This window comes from Dromaius novaehollandiae, chromosome 11, assembly GCF_036370855.1.
Source record: "Dromaius novaehollandiae isolate bDroNov1 chromosome 11, bDroNov1.hap1, whole genome shotgun sequence".
NCBI classification, from domain to species: domain Eukaryota; kingdom Metazoa; phylum Chordata; class Aves; order Casuariiformes; family Dromaiidae; genus Dromaius; species Dromaius novaehollandiae.
The window spans coordinates 15323344-15342229 of record NC_088108.1 but is presented as its reverse complement, the minus strand read 5'-3'; the positions used below and the strand labels follow the sequence as shown (position 1 = coordinate 15342229).

The window sequence follows — 18886 nt, the reverse complement described above, 5'->3', positions numbered from 1 at the left end:
CTGGTTAAAAAAACCCTCTTTCAAATTTTACCACAAGTTAATTTATGGATGCTTGTATGAATGGTTTTTCTTGAACAGCATTGTTCTTTACCTTAAAAAGTTCTTTCCCTTCCTGGTCTTTATAGCCTCTATCTATGGAGAAAAAGAACATTTCCATTGTCTGAAAAACTATTTATCAAAGGCAGAACATTAGCATGACTTACTCTTCATAAATTTATACTGCATTTTATCTAACTACTTCCAAAGTGTTACCTACTATTGACTGGTACGTTTTCCTTTTTCTGTAAGTTATCCAGTTTTGCTTCCATCCTGAATATGTATATCTATGTGTTTGTTATGGTTGGTTTCCATCCCTTCCCCTAAGTTCTATACTACTACTACTTATGGAAAATTACAAGAACCAAGTATTTCTTGGCCAGTGATTATCTTAAGTTTCATTTTATCCTATTTTCACTGTATGACTGTCCCAACTCTCTAACTGAGGAATCATGTATCATGTATAAAACAACTAAGAAAAAGAATGAAATTTACTTCCCTTCTCATTTCAAGTAAACAGCAGAAAATATATTATTCCTACAACTTAAAGTATAATACTTAATTTAGTAAACAGGTAAATATACTGCAGTATATTAGTGCTTCTACATAATTCTGTAAGAGAGGAAGTAAAGATCTACATGGTATTGACAGAATTAGTGCCTGTTACTACTGCTAGGGGAAAAAAAAAAAAGAGTGTGTGATGGCAATTTAGAATGTCAAACTTATTTTTTACAAGTTTCTTACATTGTTATATTAAAATCTAATACGCAAGAAGGAGGAAAAAAAGCAAATAAGGAAATTGGATAATGATAAAGTGATCTTAACAGCTAGTGGTGAGTTGTCTGATTTAATTAATTTCTTGCCTAAAGTACCTCTTTTTCTTTGATCTTCATAATTGTATTAGTGTTCCTTGGTTAGACCAGATTCCACATAATAATAATCTTTTATTTCTAACTATTTCAATTGTTGTATTATATACTTTGTAAGCTGCTTTCCTTTGATACTTTTTGAATTTTTTTTTTTTTTAACTCTCAGCTACACTGAAAAATTATTTGAAAAGCAAAACAAATGGTCTTACTTTGTGAATATTGTTAATATACTGGTTTTAGGAAAAAAAGGGGAGCATGAATATAGCTACCTCCTAGCTGATGCTTCTTCACTTAGTACAGCTAATGTTTTATGTAAAATGAGTACATAAATTATAAGTAATAATGACTGTTTTGAAAACATACAGCCAAAACATTTTAGCCACATCAGTCCCAAAATGCTTAATGCCACACACCTAGGAATTCAACAAGTGTCATGGTCAGCGTAATTATTCCTCTGTGATAGCTTTACAACCCCGGAGAAATGCCTAAGGATTAGAAGTGCTGTTATCTGTGGTGGCTGCAATGGATGGCATGGACTGTACAACTTTTCCCAACTCTGCATCTTCTTCAAGCTGTTTAAAGACTGCCTCCTCTTACAATTTCAAAATAGGTCATGATTCTTCTCTTTAAATGGACTTCCTGGTGGAAAAAAAGCTAAATTTAAGTTGAAACTACAGTTTTTGTTTTAAAAGGAAAAAGTCAATTAAAAAAAGTGTCTTAGTTTCATTTCTTCACAGGATCACAGAACAGTTGAGTTTGGAAGGGATCTCTGGAGATCATCTGGTCAAATCCCCCCACTCAAGGAGGGTCACCTAGAGCAGGTTGCCCAGGACCACAGCCAACCAGGTTTTCAGTATTTCTAAGGATGGAGACTCCACATTCTTGCTTATATATGAATGAAAAACGAAAACAAGCCTTCAAAAACAGGCAAACTGCAGTAACAACTATATTTCTCAGCGGGTGACTATTTTAGCATAGGAGTACTGCCATATGTGTGAATGAATATTCTTTTGCTGTACAGCTCTGTAACTCCAAGTTAAATATGCAAAGTATTTCAGTCAGGAATTTGTAGAGCTTGTTGAAGAAGGACATGCTTTATGACGAAAAACTGGAAGTACACAAATTACTTAGCTTACCAAAGAGAAGGTGAAGAGATAACTTGATTAGATCCTGAAAATATCTAAATAAGAAATAGGCTCAGCTCAGCAATCAAACAGCTAAAAATATATCAAGATCAAAGGACTGGAAGCTGATGCTAGACAAAGGTAGACTACAAACAAAATGTACCAGGATATTTTTTTTTTCTTCAGCAATGAGAATTAACTACTGGAACAATTTATCACAGGCTGTGAGAACATCACTGCAAATTTAAGAATCAAATGATCTTAGTAAATGAGCAAACATGAATTTGTCTGCAAAATACATTGGCCTAGTTTAGTCAAAATCAGATGAGATGATGTTAATAGAGAGTTACAGGATCTTAATCCATTAAAAATCCACACTTTCTCTAATCAAGAAAGTATTTTCACTGGTGGCAATATGAAAAGGTTGTATCTAATCATCATCTTCAAAATAGATTTTTTCAAAACACATTATGTTGAACAGAATTTATATTTGAAAGACTGCCCAAACACTGAAGAAAATTCAATCTTGAGAAAATATCTTTGTTAGGACAACAAGGATAAACCCTGTGGTATGCAGAATATCAGAAGGATACCAAAATCTGGATAAAGTATATTTCTGCATTATTTATTGCATTTTGCTCCCATGTATACATTTTATGAAAGCATGGAACCTTCCTTACAAATGAACAGGCAAAAAAAAAAAAAAAAGGCAGGAAAAAGAAGTAACACTAGCACCTATACTTTTATCATCTGTACTTCTAATGCATTATGTATGTCACCATGGAAAACTAAGGCAAAAATAGAGACAACGGATATGACAGGATACATACATTATAAATAATATTTTAACAATCTTGAAAGCTCTGTAACAAGTAAGGGAGTGCTTAGGATACTATAGGTAATATTCCTCTCACAAGACAATGCTGAATGTTTCTTTTGAAATAAATTGAGCAGAGTGATTAATTAAAGAAATACAGGAAAGTTCCACTGCTTTCAGCTCTGCAAAAAGGGCGAAATATGAGCCATCACAACTAGTTATAAAGGAATGCAAGCTGTTGCTGCTTTTTTATTTTAGAAGGACTGAAGATATGATGTTCAAATAAAAAAGTGAATAAAATCTTGAGCAAAAGTCTTGGAAAAAAGAAAAATAAAAGGAAAGGAAGGCATTTAATCTCTAGCCCCGCTGATAGGATTAGAACTCAAATCTGTAAGGCAACTTTCTGAAATCAAAATGGTGGTGGAAATGGCACTGTCAGGCAAGAAAAATGGCTGCAGAACACAGAGAGAGGGGTACGAAGGCAGCTCAATGTTGGCTAACTATAATTTCAAACTGTTGTATTTATCTGTATTTTATGTATATATTTCTTTCACAATTTTACTTCTACCTCAACAGTCAAGAAAATAATATTTTGCTCTGCTAGAATAAACTCTAATTTTCTGTCATACTTAAGCACGTTGATATTAAAAGTGAACCCAATCAAAGCTGACAGACTTGACGTAATATTTCCTCAGAAATAACAAATCTGAAACAAGACGTGTGGGCAGGGAAGATGACAAGACTGCAGGTTCCCGAAAACAAGCTTCGGTGATTAAAGCACTTGCTTCCATCGAGCTGCAAAGTCAACACAAAAGCTAGTATGACCAAGTGTTGAGTTCTAGTGAGAACTCAATGCAGGTACAAATCCATGCTCCTCTACTTAGTAAGCAAGACAGCTTATAGCTTTGGAAAACCTTCAAAACTGTCACAAATATGCAGCCCTTCCTTTTATAATTTTACTCACCACTCCCCCGCCACCATTTCAAAGGGGTTACACCTCATTTTGAGAACTTGTACTGCTAGTATTAAATCATTGATTAAACAGAAATTTAGTGACCTGCAACCTTTGAATTATTCTAGTCAACTAATGGAAATAATGGTAATTACAGGCATGATACTGATCATGACAATTCACAATAACAGGTAAAGAAGGAACAGAGAGAAGTGTAGCTTGTAGTATGACACATTCACACAGAAAGACACACCAGAAGTGACTTACAGGGCATATTTAAATATCAAAAGGGATACTTAAACCCTTAAAATTCCCAATCCATGGGGGTTGGGGGGTTATACACAAACCTCTGAAACATAAAAAACACTCAGTATTACTGGCTGGCTCTCCAAAGTCACAGTGAATAAAGAATGAGATTTACCCAACCATTGCAGAGAAAGAAGAAGTTTCCATGAGAAACAGCTTGCCATTTTTCTCTTTTCTTAGCCTGTTACAAACTTCAGAATTAATAATTAGTGGAGGGCTTTTATGAACAAGCTATTTTATGCCCCTTGACTCAACTGTTGGCATAGTGCCATTAGAGAGAAAGGGATTATAAGTACCAAAAACCTTGGGACTATTGTAATAACACACGTGAAAACAGAGTTGCTGCCCAGAATGACAATTCTTGAGTAGCCAAATGAGGTTTCACCTACTAGACTCAAGATTAAATCAGATCTGTCACTTGATGAGTATGTTTGACAGAGAAAACTAGTCTAATGCATATTTCACCTTGTAACTATGACAACTCTTAAAACCTTTCTAGTATAGCTAAGAGCTACAATTTGCACCAACAGTTTAAGTATAACTGAATAAATTATACTACTTTTTAAGAGAAAATATTTGCTCCATAATCATAAGAATTTAATAGAGTTTCATGTTTCCATCTCGCTCAAATGACAAAGAAACAGAAGGAGGTTTCATATTTTGCTCCTACTGTGTTCAGTTGGAGAGGCTTCTGAGAAAGAGGAAGTTAAATGGCTACATTATAAACATTTCAGAGGAATTACTGTCTTCATTGTAACAATATTCTTCACGGCTAAACTGTAGGAAATACAAGTGTTCCATAGCACCTATAAGCCTTGGTATTACTGATTCCATTCTGGTTTTGGAGGAAAAGTCCTTATGACTTACAATACTACTCGAACAAAAGTTAACTGCATAGTTTTCAGTAAAATAATCTTCAACATTGGACCTGTCCTATAACTTAAGAAGACAGCAGCTTGCATCATCACAAAGTAGGAAAAGAAATGTAGTCATTCAACTTTAAATGAGGTTCAGCTCTCTCACAGGCTTTTAGAGCACACTTACAGTAATTTAATCTAAAAAAAAGCATAATTCATTCTTCAGTGAAGTTGTGTGTTGTAAGTCAGGATACAATTCTATGAATACTGCAGAGATGTATTATTCCTGTATTTGTATGTAAAATGAAATGTTGTTTATTGTATATGCAATTATACAATACTTGCATAACTGCATACAGCTGAGAAAGAAATATAGTGGCTGCAGTGACTGTTCACCCGACTCCTGTCCAGGCTTTGGGCTAACACACAGCTCATGCTTAGGCCTGACGTACGCTGGGAACAGCGCCACTAGGCTGAAGCGAAAGCAACATGTACACCAGATATCAGACTCAAGGATGAAAAACAGTGAGGTCTGCTGTCCTTGCAGTTATAGTCAACTTCTTGTTAATACCTGACAAGACTGAAACTCTTGGGAATTAAGTAAATTGTCCAGTAATGGAAACAACTAATAGGGATGGCATAGACCAAAAGTCCAAGCTGGTAGGTACAAATACGTCAGCTCACCCAAACAGCCTTGGAAGCGGATCCACAGCAGCTGGACCGCTGAGGCTCTCATGTTTGCCAGCACAATTCAGAGGACGTCTGCATCATGATGGAGGAGGAAGGATGAGCACTCTCACCATCCTCACCATTGTTTAGGTAACTATTTTGCTCATAACAAGTTATCCAGTTAACGAATCAGCGAACTAGCGAATTAAGTAACTTGAGAATTAACAATTTAAGCTAATCTACAGAGAAGGGATTAATTCCTTGTTTTCTTGTTCATTTGTTTGTTGTTTTTTTACTTAATGAGCTCATAAAAGTAAAGTTTGTTTCACACAGTACGCTGTCCTGTAGATTTGACAGCAGCACCATGACAGCAGCACATTTAAAAGTATGCAAATCACGTGCTAGATTACCTTCGATGCAGCATACATTTCTGCATACACCTGCTTATGTGATATTAAACAGCTTAATGGTTTCACTGACTTTATAAAACTGCTCATCTGCTTATAGATAAATCTGCATACAAGAATGCACAAAAGCAAAACCTTACAGATTTCTATCCACATTTTAATCTTGTCTTGTATGCTTCTTCCTGATCCAACCAACATTACTCAGACTATATGGCTGTTACAGCACTTCCGCATTTTGAATATGAATCCCAGATAAAAGAGAAGGCAGATTAAAGAGAATCTGTTTAAAGGAAAAGGTTAAACTAGCTGGCAAAACCATAATGAAAAGTCTAAGAGTTTTAATCAATACAGTTGCTATAAACTGCAGATGAAACATTCTGGGATCTCCTTATATAAGGAGTATGACAACGAACAGCAACTATTCAAAATGTAAGTTTGGCTTAACCCTTCTGGGCTTGTTAATCACTCAACTTGTGCCTTTCCTCATTATGCATTAGCAGTGATCATGGTATTTTTGAAGGCATAAATAGTAATATAATTTGACGCAGTTAGCTGCTGAGAAGAAGTATTATCTTTTTAACATCAGGAGTAGACAAAGCCTGCAAAGCAAAATTTGCAAAACACTTACCACAGTTTGATGGTTGACCTGGATCACCTCATCTCCAGCATGGATTTTCTTACACTGGTCAGCAGGAGACTAAGGACAACAGATAACAATTAACTTTACATTCAGGGTTGGGGGGGGAGAGTAAATAATAATTAACTATATTTATAAGGAATGTTTTTTTCTGGTTATAGATGACAATTCAATGGTGAAATAATCTGGACTCTCACTTCCACTTGTGATATACAATCTTACTGACTGGTAAAACTATTTTAGCATCTTTACCTATCAGAAGAGAGAGTACTGAGCCACGAGTTGTCACACTCTTATCAGGAATATACTGAGTGAATGTATGTCCCACGTCAGTAATTCTGTTAAAGCAACAAAATGATGAGCTAACTGCATGTACATGGACAGGGTTGGAACAACTACATATGTAACAGAAAAGCAGGTCTCATACAGTCCTTTATACAGTAGTCTTGATTCTTAAGCGCACTGCAGGTACTTGCAAATACACACTAGCTCCAGTACTTTTAAGATAGTAGTATATACACCATATGAACACAGAAAGTGGTAATTTACTAATGGATAAAGTATTGGGGAGCTAGCTCTTTAGGATATACAATACTCCACTCTCATAATTTCAGGACCTTTAAGCTGAGCAACTACCTTATTCTAAACACAGCTTCTTGTGTTCACATTAAAACAATTAAATTCCAGTGCCCAATAAAGTATTTAAACATGGTCAACTACTACTTAGGAAAACACCATTAAATGCTTCAAGTCAAACCAGATCATAAAATCTGTAAGACAAACAGAATTAGCTCTACAATTAAAACTACTACAAAATGTAAACAAATATTCCATCACAGCTCTCTTGAATTAAAATCAAGTTAAAGGGAGGTTTTAAATAAGACTTTCCTACACATTAGTTCTACGGACCTAAGATCGAGAAGGTTGTCATAAGCAAGAGGCTAACTTTTCACATTATTTCTTACTGCTTTCTTGACACCTAGTGTCAGAATTGACTAAAATGTATTATCATCATAGTAACACAAATAAGAGGCAAGAATTCTCATTGCAATCTGACATATTCTGATGTATATCTGACAAGACATGTAGGTGGTCAGTAGTCATGCTGAACAGGTACAGTAAAAACACTCAAGAGTACTTTAGAGCTAATTCTATCAAACAGGGTTTTCTTTCTTGGATGTAATTGTGAGAAAGTTATTTGTATTTAAATAGGAAAGAAAAATACGTGCTTTGGGGACAGATACATGTGGCATTATTAAGAATTTAAATTAAGCTAAAAGAAGATATCTGTTGTTAAAGTACTAGTATCACATCTGTCTTCATTATTTTTTTATTATACACAAACAAAACCAGCACTGTTTTAGGAAGTCACCACATAAACTAACACAACTGATCTGCAGCTTGTGAGATACATAGATGAAGTATTTTATTTTACAACTGAGAAATCATGGCCACTTACTTACATTGTGTGCTAGCTTACAGAAGTCTTTTACTGACATAGAGGAAGCCAATTTGGAATAAAGAGAAAATAACCAGAAAATATTTAAAGAGCTGAGACATCACTTTGGAAAGTAAACCACAGCAGAAGTTAGTTAACGGGGAATTAGACCAGTCAGGAGACTTGGACAAGGCTGAAAGTTTACTCCATTTGTAACCTATAGTGTCAGAGAACAGAAGACAGATTCTCCCATCTCAAACAATGCAGAGCGCATTTAAGGAAAAACACTCCTAGAGTAACAGTTCAAGTTCACTGTCCAAGTAAGCAGACAGCTAAGAAAGGCAGAAAAGGAGCCTTTAGCAGCAAAGGAGATTGGTCTAGCTGTAACAGTGCTGAAGAAATTCCTCATAGGAAAGATATTACGTTATCAAAACACAGTTCAGTTCTGGGTGCATTTTGGAGTCAGCCTACAACTAAGTTGCACATGGCATGAGAGCCAGGTAGAAATGTGAAGGGAGAGAAGATTTAGCTGAATTCAAAGATGACTTATATTCATGATCTCACTATGTACCAATCAAGACTTGCAGCAAAAACTGACAAGAGCTCTTCAGCCAGACAATCTTCACCAACCAAACATTCCACCTATCATTTCCATCTCTTTTGTGGATGGAGTTTATAAATGTAAGAGGGGACCCCCTCTCCCAAGTTCTCTCCCTCAAAAAACAACAGAAGGAACAAGGACAACAGAAACAATACAACAAAGACCTAAGCAGCCACTGGGAAGAAAATGACTGTAATCACTTCTGAGCAGAGTGCCAGTGAAAAGACTTCATCTATAAGGATATCAATATACTACCCAATGGTCAGCATCTGCTGACTAATCAACAGATTCCACAGTCTATACAGCTGCTAAGGAGTATTAGGAGACATCACTAACTATTCTATCAGTAAGAAACGACAAGCCAATAGGGCGAATACCCAGTACATTGTTACAGGCATCATTCCAAGCTTAGCTTTATTTTCAGCCTACTGCTTGCCGATTGCTCTTGACCTTGCTCTGCTCCCTCCCCAAAATGAACCATGTTCTGACTCCTCACCTTGATCTCTGCTTGTTCTTGCATGATATAGAGCTTTTGCATCTCCTGGAGTTGGCTGTCCAGCCCTCGAACTAAACTGCTTGTTTCCTGCTCATTATAGACAGATATCATCTCCTATTATCGGAATTCTTCTGCTCTAAAATAAACAGGATTTTACCTATATATTTTATAGGATGGCATGAAGAAATACCTGGCTCCAATGTCGACTCCTCTTCTTAATGTAAACATATAGAATTTTGTCTAACTGCTCTTTTCTACAGGACTAACAGTATTATTAGCCAACAGAACCACTTAGAGATTTTTTTGTTTTTTGGTTAAACAGCAGAGTATTTCATTTCCACTTCTGGAATCCAACATGAATACAAAGTAGGTTGCTTTAAACAGTAAATGAAAGGTAAGCTGGAAATTGAAGTAAAAGCCATTATTCCTGATGTGTTTAACTTCAACTGACAGTAGTTAGAAGAGCAAAGGCCTGGTTTCTTCTCTTTTTAGTTCCTTTCCTGACTGAGATGAGGCTGAGCTAATTATTATCTTTTAAAATTAAACACTAGTTCTGAGGTCCATTATCCCTTCAAAAGGAATGAAAAATCAATTTGCTGAAATGCCAAAAATTAAATGTCTTTGAAGCTGGTTATTCTGCACATGTGATTACACTTACAGCAAAAACAAAATAGCAACTTCTTATGGTGCTATCAAAAAGTTTTGACATGTAGTCAAAATAAAAATGTAAGTTTTAATGGCTGGTACTTCTAGTAACTCCTCCCTGACCCTTTAAATTGTAAGGTGCTTTACTGAGAAAATTTTTCTTGTTTAGCACAGTAAATTCCATAAGAAAATATTAATTACATTTTGGAACAAAGATATACAGATATGTAGAGTTATTCATATGCAAGCACTATAAATCTTTTTTCTTTTCTCTCTATTTTTACTTCTTCAGCTTCCATAGAGGCATAGGCAAGCCCCTGCAAGTTCCCTGCATGTGCACAAAAAGAACACAGCATGGCCTTTTCTGACATTTCTGCTCAGTTTCAAAGTCTCACACATATATTAATATAAACCTGTGGTGGAAAGCCCACCTAGAACCAAAAAAACAAGACAATTTAGCATGACTTTAACCCCTCAAAGTCATACAAGACTTGATCTAACTCACTGAGAAGTCAATATAAAAGCTCTGCTGATTCTGTGAAGATTTGACTGGATGATGGATCAGGATTAACTGAGAAGATTTCAACCAAGTTTCATCAGTTAAAAAAAAATGCACATAAAAAGACATGAGGCCTGCTTCAATGATTGCATCAACATATAATAATTATGTAGCTGCTCATAAAGGGTAATGTGAAGAAAATGCTACAGATTACCTATTTACTACCAAGTGAGAGAGCCTCCATAGAAAAGATTTGCATGGAGACACCAGCAGTTATATTAGTAGCAGTCTACCACAAAAGGAGAAGGGTAATTCAGATAGCCACAAGGTGACTGTATTTGTCTTAGGTTAACAACAACAGGACTCATAAAGCCAGTGCAGATTAGAATACATGCACAGTGTAGACAGATTACCCCACAGACAACTCCTTTAGATAACCGTTTCCAATATGGGAAAAATATCTTACTGTAAGGTCTTGAAATGAAACTATGCTCAGACTAGTGGTAATACTATTATCCTAGGTGTATATGAATCTACTAACTTCTTTTAAACTCCATTTTAGAAATAACTTGAAATAAAGAAAGTTTCATGAAAACAGTAATAACCGAAGAATAGGATCTTGAAGGAAATTTTTCTACTACAGAAGGTAAAACATGGAAGATATTTTACAGGGTTCTTCACTCAGACTGATGGTTGCTCAACCAGTTATAGAACAAAGCTCTAATTTTCCAGAGGGGCATAGCTTTCTCTTAATCTTTTCATTTGAGAGAAAGTTGTCAGCGTGGACTGTATTTGTTCTTTTCCTCAAATGTTACATTGATCATACTTTAAGAAACACTTTAAATATAAATGGGTTATATTTTGAAATCATAAAGATCATTTAAAAAAATTAATTTCCTTCCCCTCACTTCTTAATTTATTTTTAAAACCTAATTTTGCTTTGGTTATGATAAAACAACATTCCTCCAACTTTGAGCTCTACTTAATAATGTGTCTTCAGGCCCAGGCTGCTAAACTACAATATATAATTAAGACACAATATACAGCATAATATAGGAAGCCTCGAAGTTCAAGAAGCTAATGTGATCTGTTTTCTTGATTGCACGATTCTCTCCCAAAGGAGACAAACACATGGAGCTTTCAATACTTCTCTTAGGAATTTTACTTCTAGGAAGAATACTTCTCTTAGGAGATTACTCAACATTAGAATTCACCTTGCTATAGATGATTTTCCCGACAGAAAAAGAGATCTTTGACCGGCTATTCTCATTATACACTTTTTTTCTTAGCCTGCTGATTGTAACTAACATTCTCTCTTCTATCAACAAATTCTGGACAGAGGCCTGAGCTCAATCCTGGTACCTGTTAGACCAATCTGTTATATAAGAGTTGAGGACTCATGATCCGGTATTGGTAACAAATATCATTTAAAAACTGTGCACCCCTTGCTTTGAAGAACTACTGCAAGTTTGGTATACATACACAGAACTGCTCTACAGGCACTGAATTAACATAGAAATACAAAGTTGATAACAACATAGTTGTTGCTGTTATTACGAATATTCCTCTCCAGGACTAATACTAAAAGTACTGAATTATGCTAACAGTGAAGTTGACAACATTGTTCAAGATGACAGAAATGCAAAAAACCCATCCTATCATGAAAACTAATTATGTTAATAATCAAAATTCTTCTAGATAAAGACATTTTATAATACTTTGCTTTTAGAATTTAACAGAATTCCTTTAAAATACCAGAACTGTCACTTTGAGTGACAACATTTTAATAATATTTGAAGTAAAATGTCAATTATGGCTTCACTAGATCTTAACAAGTATACATGAAGTGGGAAGATTTCAATTGCCTCTGAAACAGCTCTGAAACAGTATCGAGACACACACAAAAAATTCTAAGACACCAGCATCAGGCAAACTTCATGCTTCAGTTGTGCCTCTAGATACTATAGTTTGTTGAAGGAAAAAGTCAGCTGAATTATTCAGCTTTGACCAATTGTTTATGTAAATGATTTTACTTCCTATGCATGTAAGAATCTTGAAAAATAAAATATTACTATGTTAATCTACTCTCTTAAATGTTATATTTTATTCACAGCAAGTTTCAGTCGCAGGAAAGAACGACACGTATCCTAATTCTTTTGTAATTCCTATTAAAATAATTCATATAGATCTTCCCTCCAATATAATTAGAGGACTATTATTTTAAGCACATTCTCTGGGTTAATTACCTAAGAAGAGAAAATTTTGTACATTCAACAAAAATGCATTTTGTTGCTCTTTCTAATCCATCACACTCTCAGCTAACAGGAAGGCTAAAATTAACAATTATTAAGTTACAAATTCTGAGTTAGCTGCAACATATTAATGGTTCAAGAATTAAGAAAATTTAGTTATAATTCAAGGATTTCAATTCTTATGATGAAAAGATTACATCTAATATTTCCAGCCACAACAGTGCATCAATATAAAACACTCTCCCAATGAGTACCAGTATGGTCAAGTGTTAGATATACAGTCTTTAAACTAAAATTGCCTTTGATGCTTTGGATTTTTTAATAATTCATTACTTCATCAAAATAACATTCTTTTTAAAGTATTTTCCCCTCAAATGGCATTGTATTTCTCAAATGAATTAAATTACAATGAAAAATTGGATTAATTTTAGCAGGAGTAATTCATTCTATGACCAAAATCTGTTTTAACATGGCCATGATAGTTCATCCATAAGTTTAATGGCTCAAGATAAACAGTTATTTTAATACTTCTAAACACTGCCAATAATATTAATAAAGTAATCAAATTTTAAGTTTAATTTGCATTAGACTTCACAAATTGTGAAGTCACAAATCACAAGGCTTTCCCCAGGTCTGCACTGTCCAAACACTGATTGACCTAAAACTACACAATACAAAACTATCTGAATATACATAAAACAAGTAGGACACAGTATCATATGAGAAACTCTCCAATATGTGCCAGAATTCCCGTGAAGTATGCCAGTACCGAATTAGTACCATTATTAAGGCCAGAATTCACAAAAATTTTACTATCCCTTCTAAAAAGAAAAAAAAACCACTTAGTAGAAGAATATTAATCATCGTATGGCAATATTTACTTATTGCGCAAAGTAGGCTGACTGTATTTTTTAAGGGCAGGTCAAATTATAGTTATGCTTATCACTGACTCTGCAATGGTGTGATTTACTCTGGTTGATACAAACATCTGAGACAGAATTTTTATCTGTTATATTGTTTTTACAGTCCTGTTGACAGAAAACATACATGAACATTATTAAAAAGGTGTGTTGGAAAAACCATTGAGGACAAAGCTCTAGACTTTCATTTTAATATAACATTTATTCGTTACTTCATCATAGGTATTTTTCTTCATATATTTTCAAGGTTTCCAAAATTAGTAAGAAGGTAATATAAAAATGATATACATACGAAAAAGATAAAGGAAAACAAAGTATTAATAAAAAGTGTCTTGATTTAAGGCAAGTTTTTGTATTATAAAATATACTGCAAATATACAGCATGATAAAAAAGTCTTTTAAAGAAGCTTACATTTTCAGTTGTTCCTGTGATTACATGTAGCCCATCATACGTTGATTTGATATACATTCCCTGAAGAAAGAGCGAAGAGAGTAATTAATGTATGTAGGCAACAAAGCAATAATGTTTGCACAGTAATAAAAAAGTACGCTTATTCTGGTTTAAGGACAATGACATTTCAACAGACTGGAAGGAACCATCGTTGAATACCATTTTCAAATCTAGGTTAAAAAAGTATATATCAAGACCAATTATAAACATCATCAGTTATCTCATGCATTTTTTTATTCTAACACACACACACACACACACACTCACTCACTCACTCACTCACTCTCAGTTTTGGGCAGAATTCATAACTTAGCATCAGCATAAAAGCAGGTGACAATTCACTATTTGAAATATTTAACACTTGACCTCTTTACTAGTGATGTAAAAGGATTATCAGAATTGAAACAATGAACAGTAACAGCCTTTAAACTTAAATGCCATCCTCAGAGAGTTACTGATTCAGTAAAAAACACAGCCTAACCCAGAAAACATATGAGCCAATGCCCATATTGCCAATTTATGGAGAAAAATGAGCTTGGTGAGATAAAAAGAACTTTGCAACTAGTCCAGCAATAATTCTGCTTCAAGGAAGTGACTGGCAAGATACAGGCAGACAACATAAGTAGGTATCTATCTATCTGTACACAAACACACATGCACACACACAGACTTAAATGTCAATGAGACTCAACTGCTTGTACTCTTGTCTCTCAGTAGGAAGGTCGTAGTTTCATATCTCTCCATGCAGTATGGATAGCCATCAGTTTTTGAAATCTAATTTGCACAATGTACTGTTGATTTAATATCCTTCGAATAATTCTGAATCACCTTATGTTGTCAAAATAGAAGTTTAGAGCCCCCAGCAAAAGATAAAGAGCATTTTGTTCACAGAAATTCTGTATTTGTCAGAGAAGTCCTACTTCAAAAACTTGCAAATTTTTATTGTCAAAGCCATGTAAAATAATGGGAAATATAATTTATATGTTTCATGTCACCATTCTTCCTATATGCTTCCTACATGCTTTTCACACTGGCCTATTTCTCTCTAGTTGGTTCATGATCATTTTAAACTTGATGAGCAGCTACTTGGTCTCAATACATCATAGGAAATCATCTTTGATCCATCAAAAGTTATTGATTTCCAACTGAATTATAATGGTAGAGAATCCATATGATTTCTTTTCTGACAAAAAAACACTTGAAAACCAAATCATCTGCTGATAAGCAGATCTGAAAAAAATTCACCCACTGTTAATTAACTAGTCTTTAAAAGTTGAACGATATGCTCTGTTTTCTTGCAGGCAATACTCACTTTCACTGGTTTCAGTCAGATTCTTGTTTGAAGAATGTTTTAAGTATACTCATTTACTCCATCAAGATGGCTCAGACTAGTCAAAAGTATAGCAGGCTAGAAATAGATAGCTGCTCTTTAATAACTATGTCAGATATAATACTTTGGAAGAATTATACTGATGTATGAGAGGTGCTATGGAACTATGAAGCATTTTGCAGACTGTTATATCAAGGAACCTGGCCAATCCTGAGTAATTCTGTCACTGTTCCCTAACAGAAAATAGCTTCAAGGTTTTATAATTAAAAATCTGACCTTTGGAAACACATGGGGAGGAAGCAATCATTTAAAATCCCATTTTAAAGAGACTGTTCTCCAGAAAACGGTGTTGTCAGATATAAGTGATGTTTCTTTGCAAACCTTCTTGGGGGTGCATCTGGTCAATTAACCTAGATATTATGACAGCAGTGCATTTCTAAGTGTCAACAGTTATCCCCAGATTAATCTACAGAGATTTCAGATAATACTTAAGAGCTCCCTGAATTCCTCAATGAGTCTAAACTCTCTTACGGTAGCACCTTTAGCTCATACCTCCACCATCCCCAACTGTAGAACACTTTCCTTTTTGACTCATTACCAGGTCATTTGTCTTTTCATTACACTTTTTGCCGGAATGCAGTAAAGTATTTCTGCATGAAAAATTGACATTTTTAAAACCACAACAAAATGATGTATGTGTCAACAGCATTGGGTTCACTTCAGCTACAGGGTGAAGACGGTTGGCTCTACTTTTATAACACAGTGAAGCATCAATAGCAAAGATCTACGTAATGTCACAAACTACCAGGGAACTGTTACATTTCTCCATCTTTTGCCTGAAACGAAGACACAGTTCTTTGACCTTGCCTTAACTAGTAGACATGGGCAGAACAACAGTCATATCAAAAATTGACAGAAAAAAGTGCTTTGAGGTGACCGAAAGCATTTTTAATTTAAATTTCATGCCATTAGAAAGTTGTTCTTGAGAATCTTTTTTTGTCTGCCTTATTAGTCCTTTGACAAAATTTGTACTTAATCCACCTATTTTCTTTGCTTTAATACAACTCCTACTTTTTAAAAAAATTATTTCTAGTATCTTCTATTTTTCATCTGTGCAAGCATATTAAGTTGGATTTGTTTTGGCTTTTGGTCCTTTTTGAGTTTATTTCACATAAATATTTATTATGAACCTTTAACATTTTTTTAAACAGTTCTTAAGACACTACCTAATATTTTACCTCTTTTGCTGCTCTGTTAAATTTCTTCTTCACTAGCTTCCTTCTTTCTTTTTATGGGAATCCTATGCTGATTCGGAATTTGCATTCATTTTGTTTGCTATTTGCTAGTAACAGTAATATATATTTATCTGAACTATCTTATTCAAAAGAAGAGTTTCTTTTTTCTTAGGCACTTTTTACTAAATCATACACAAACAAAAAATCATGAACAACAACAAAGGTAGGCTATGAGAGCCTACATATGCCAAACTGATGGACTCTGTCGGATTTGTGAATGCCTTTAAAAATAATCTGAAATAACTCAAGCTTAGAAATTAGATTAACACCAATTTTTAGGATAGCCAGGTGTAATTCCACAAAAATAAGCTGTCTTCATACACCACTTTTTTTTCTTGCATACTCTCTCTCACTTTCTTTCTTGTAAAAATGGAGAAGATTGGCTTCCATCACCTTAAATCACATATCCCACATAAGGAGAGCTATCTGAATTGGGAACTGTACATTAGATAGATGAATAATCCCTAAAACAAGAAAGAAGGGCCTGTGCACCTGAAAGCTTGCCCATATTTTTTCAAGTGGCATCACCTGGTCTAATAAAAAACATTTATTCTCACAGTCCATACTTCCCTTAAATTCTTAAATGACGTGAGAAAGATTACCTCTGCAGAGAAATTAATGGATATAAGCAGTGTATATCTTAATTAAAACGTGAAAGATTGCATTGCCTATTTCTATCAGCAGTACTAACCTCAGAGACAAAATACAGACAAAAAAGATCATAAAATAGTGTGAAAGAAGAGAGATAAAAATGTTACTGCAATCCAGAAGCACTGCATTCCTCAAACATCAGAAAATACGGGGAGGGGGGATGACAGGACAGTGGCCTGCCTGTTCAAAATCTCCTGCTTAACAGTAAAGATTAAAGTTGCATGTTACAAAGAAGAATCTTTAAATATATGCACAGCACATTAAATTTGAAAGAGAAAAAATTTCTCTTTTGAGAAAGACTTAAACTTTTGAGAAATAATACTGGCTATAATATAAAAGATCTTGAACCAGTGACAAACCCTGATCTTCTAAGAACAGAAAGTCAAAACGAAACAAAAAAACCCTCCATACACATGCCCACAGGCAGTCCCTATATCCATCATCTCATTTAGAACACTGATTCCCACAGCCTGCGTCTACTTATCTGACAGCAAATCTGCACTAAAGCTGGCTCGGGACTTAGCCTGAACTAATTTATGGTAAAGTTCCCATAGCCTTTCACCTACCCTCAACTACAAGGATTCACTGCCAAGCTTAGGGGCTGCAACCTAATGGTTACACTGGGTCCATCAACTCAAGAAGTTTTAGAGAGCGGCTGCTCTTCTGGGACTCCTACAGGCAGAACTTAGTCTACTTACTTCTGACGCATGATCAAAAAATACCAGGTGAGCAGATTTTTCAAATATCGCAATAACGAGAAAAAAAAAATCATGCCTTGTTGTGAGATTGGTATATACTCAGCAGTCGTGTGTGGTTCCTAAAAAGTAAAACTGCAGTTTCATTTAATACAAGTTTTTGTAACTTCAAAAGGAAGTTTGCCATGCAACAGAAAGGAAATCTATCCTTGTTTAAGCAGAAAGAAATGTACATTTTGAAGTAAAAAAAATATCCAATTTCCTTTGTAATGCCACAACTGAAAATTTAAATAACTCAAGCAGAGAATGGAAAAAATAAAGGTCAGAGAAAGGCATTTTCTTAAATAATTAGGTTTAACAGTGCTTTATGTCATAAAAACTTACACACGCATGTTCTCTCTCTGTCAGTATGGTCAGACCTTACAATGGTTCCCAGAGTCTAACCGTTTTTTAGTATAGGATTACCTCCAAGTTTGTCAAATCAGCAGTTTGAAACAAGGTTTTGCATTCCAGTCATCTTATTTGGGCTGATCATAAAGTACACTTCAGACATAAATAATATCAGCTTTGCAAATACTACAGTTCAGGAGAAAGTGTTTGGCAATGTTGAAAATAACTTTGGAAAAAAATGGAAAAAAACATGGAGTGTGTTCTGGTATTTGTTACTATGAAAATTTAGAGGCTTAAGAGGGAAAAGGAGAAATCAGTTTGACTGGTGTGCACAGAGGGGTACAGCCTGGGAAGGAATGGGAATACAGTGGAGAAAAGCAGGAGCCAGAAAGTGGCTACAGAGAGCAGGATTTAAACACAAACCTCATCAGAACTTGGAATGGAACCTAAAATGTGTTCTTCCCAACATAAATTCTCCTCCTGTCCAGCAAACAGCCGTTAAACTAACAGCAGAGATCACCTTCTGAGGAATGCACGTGATAAAACAAT

At 34.8% G+C, this 18886-nt stretch overlaps 1 protein-coding gene across 1 annotated transcript in view; it reads right to left on the bottom strand.

Annotated features, from left to right (window-relative positions):
* The window catches only part of LOC112983901 (connector enhancer of kinase suppressor of ras 2-like), a 240445-nt gene that overhangs the window by 96137 nt on the left and 125422 nt on the right, over positions 1-18886 (bottom strand). The window contains exons 7-8 of the mRNA XM_064518287.1: positions 13938-13997; positions 6666-6734 (exon numbers count right to left, since the gene is read on the bottom strand). Coding sequence (XP_064374357.1) covers positions 6666-6734; positions 13938-13997 — 129 coding nt within the window. The remainder of the gene's footprint in view (positions 1-6665; positions 6735-13937; positions 13998-18886) is intronic.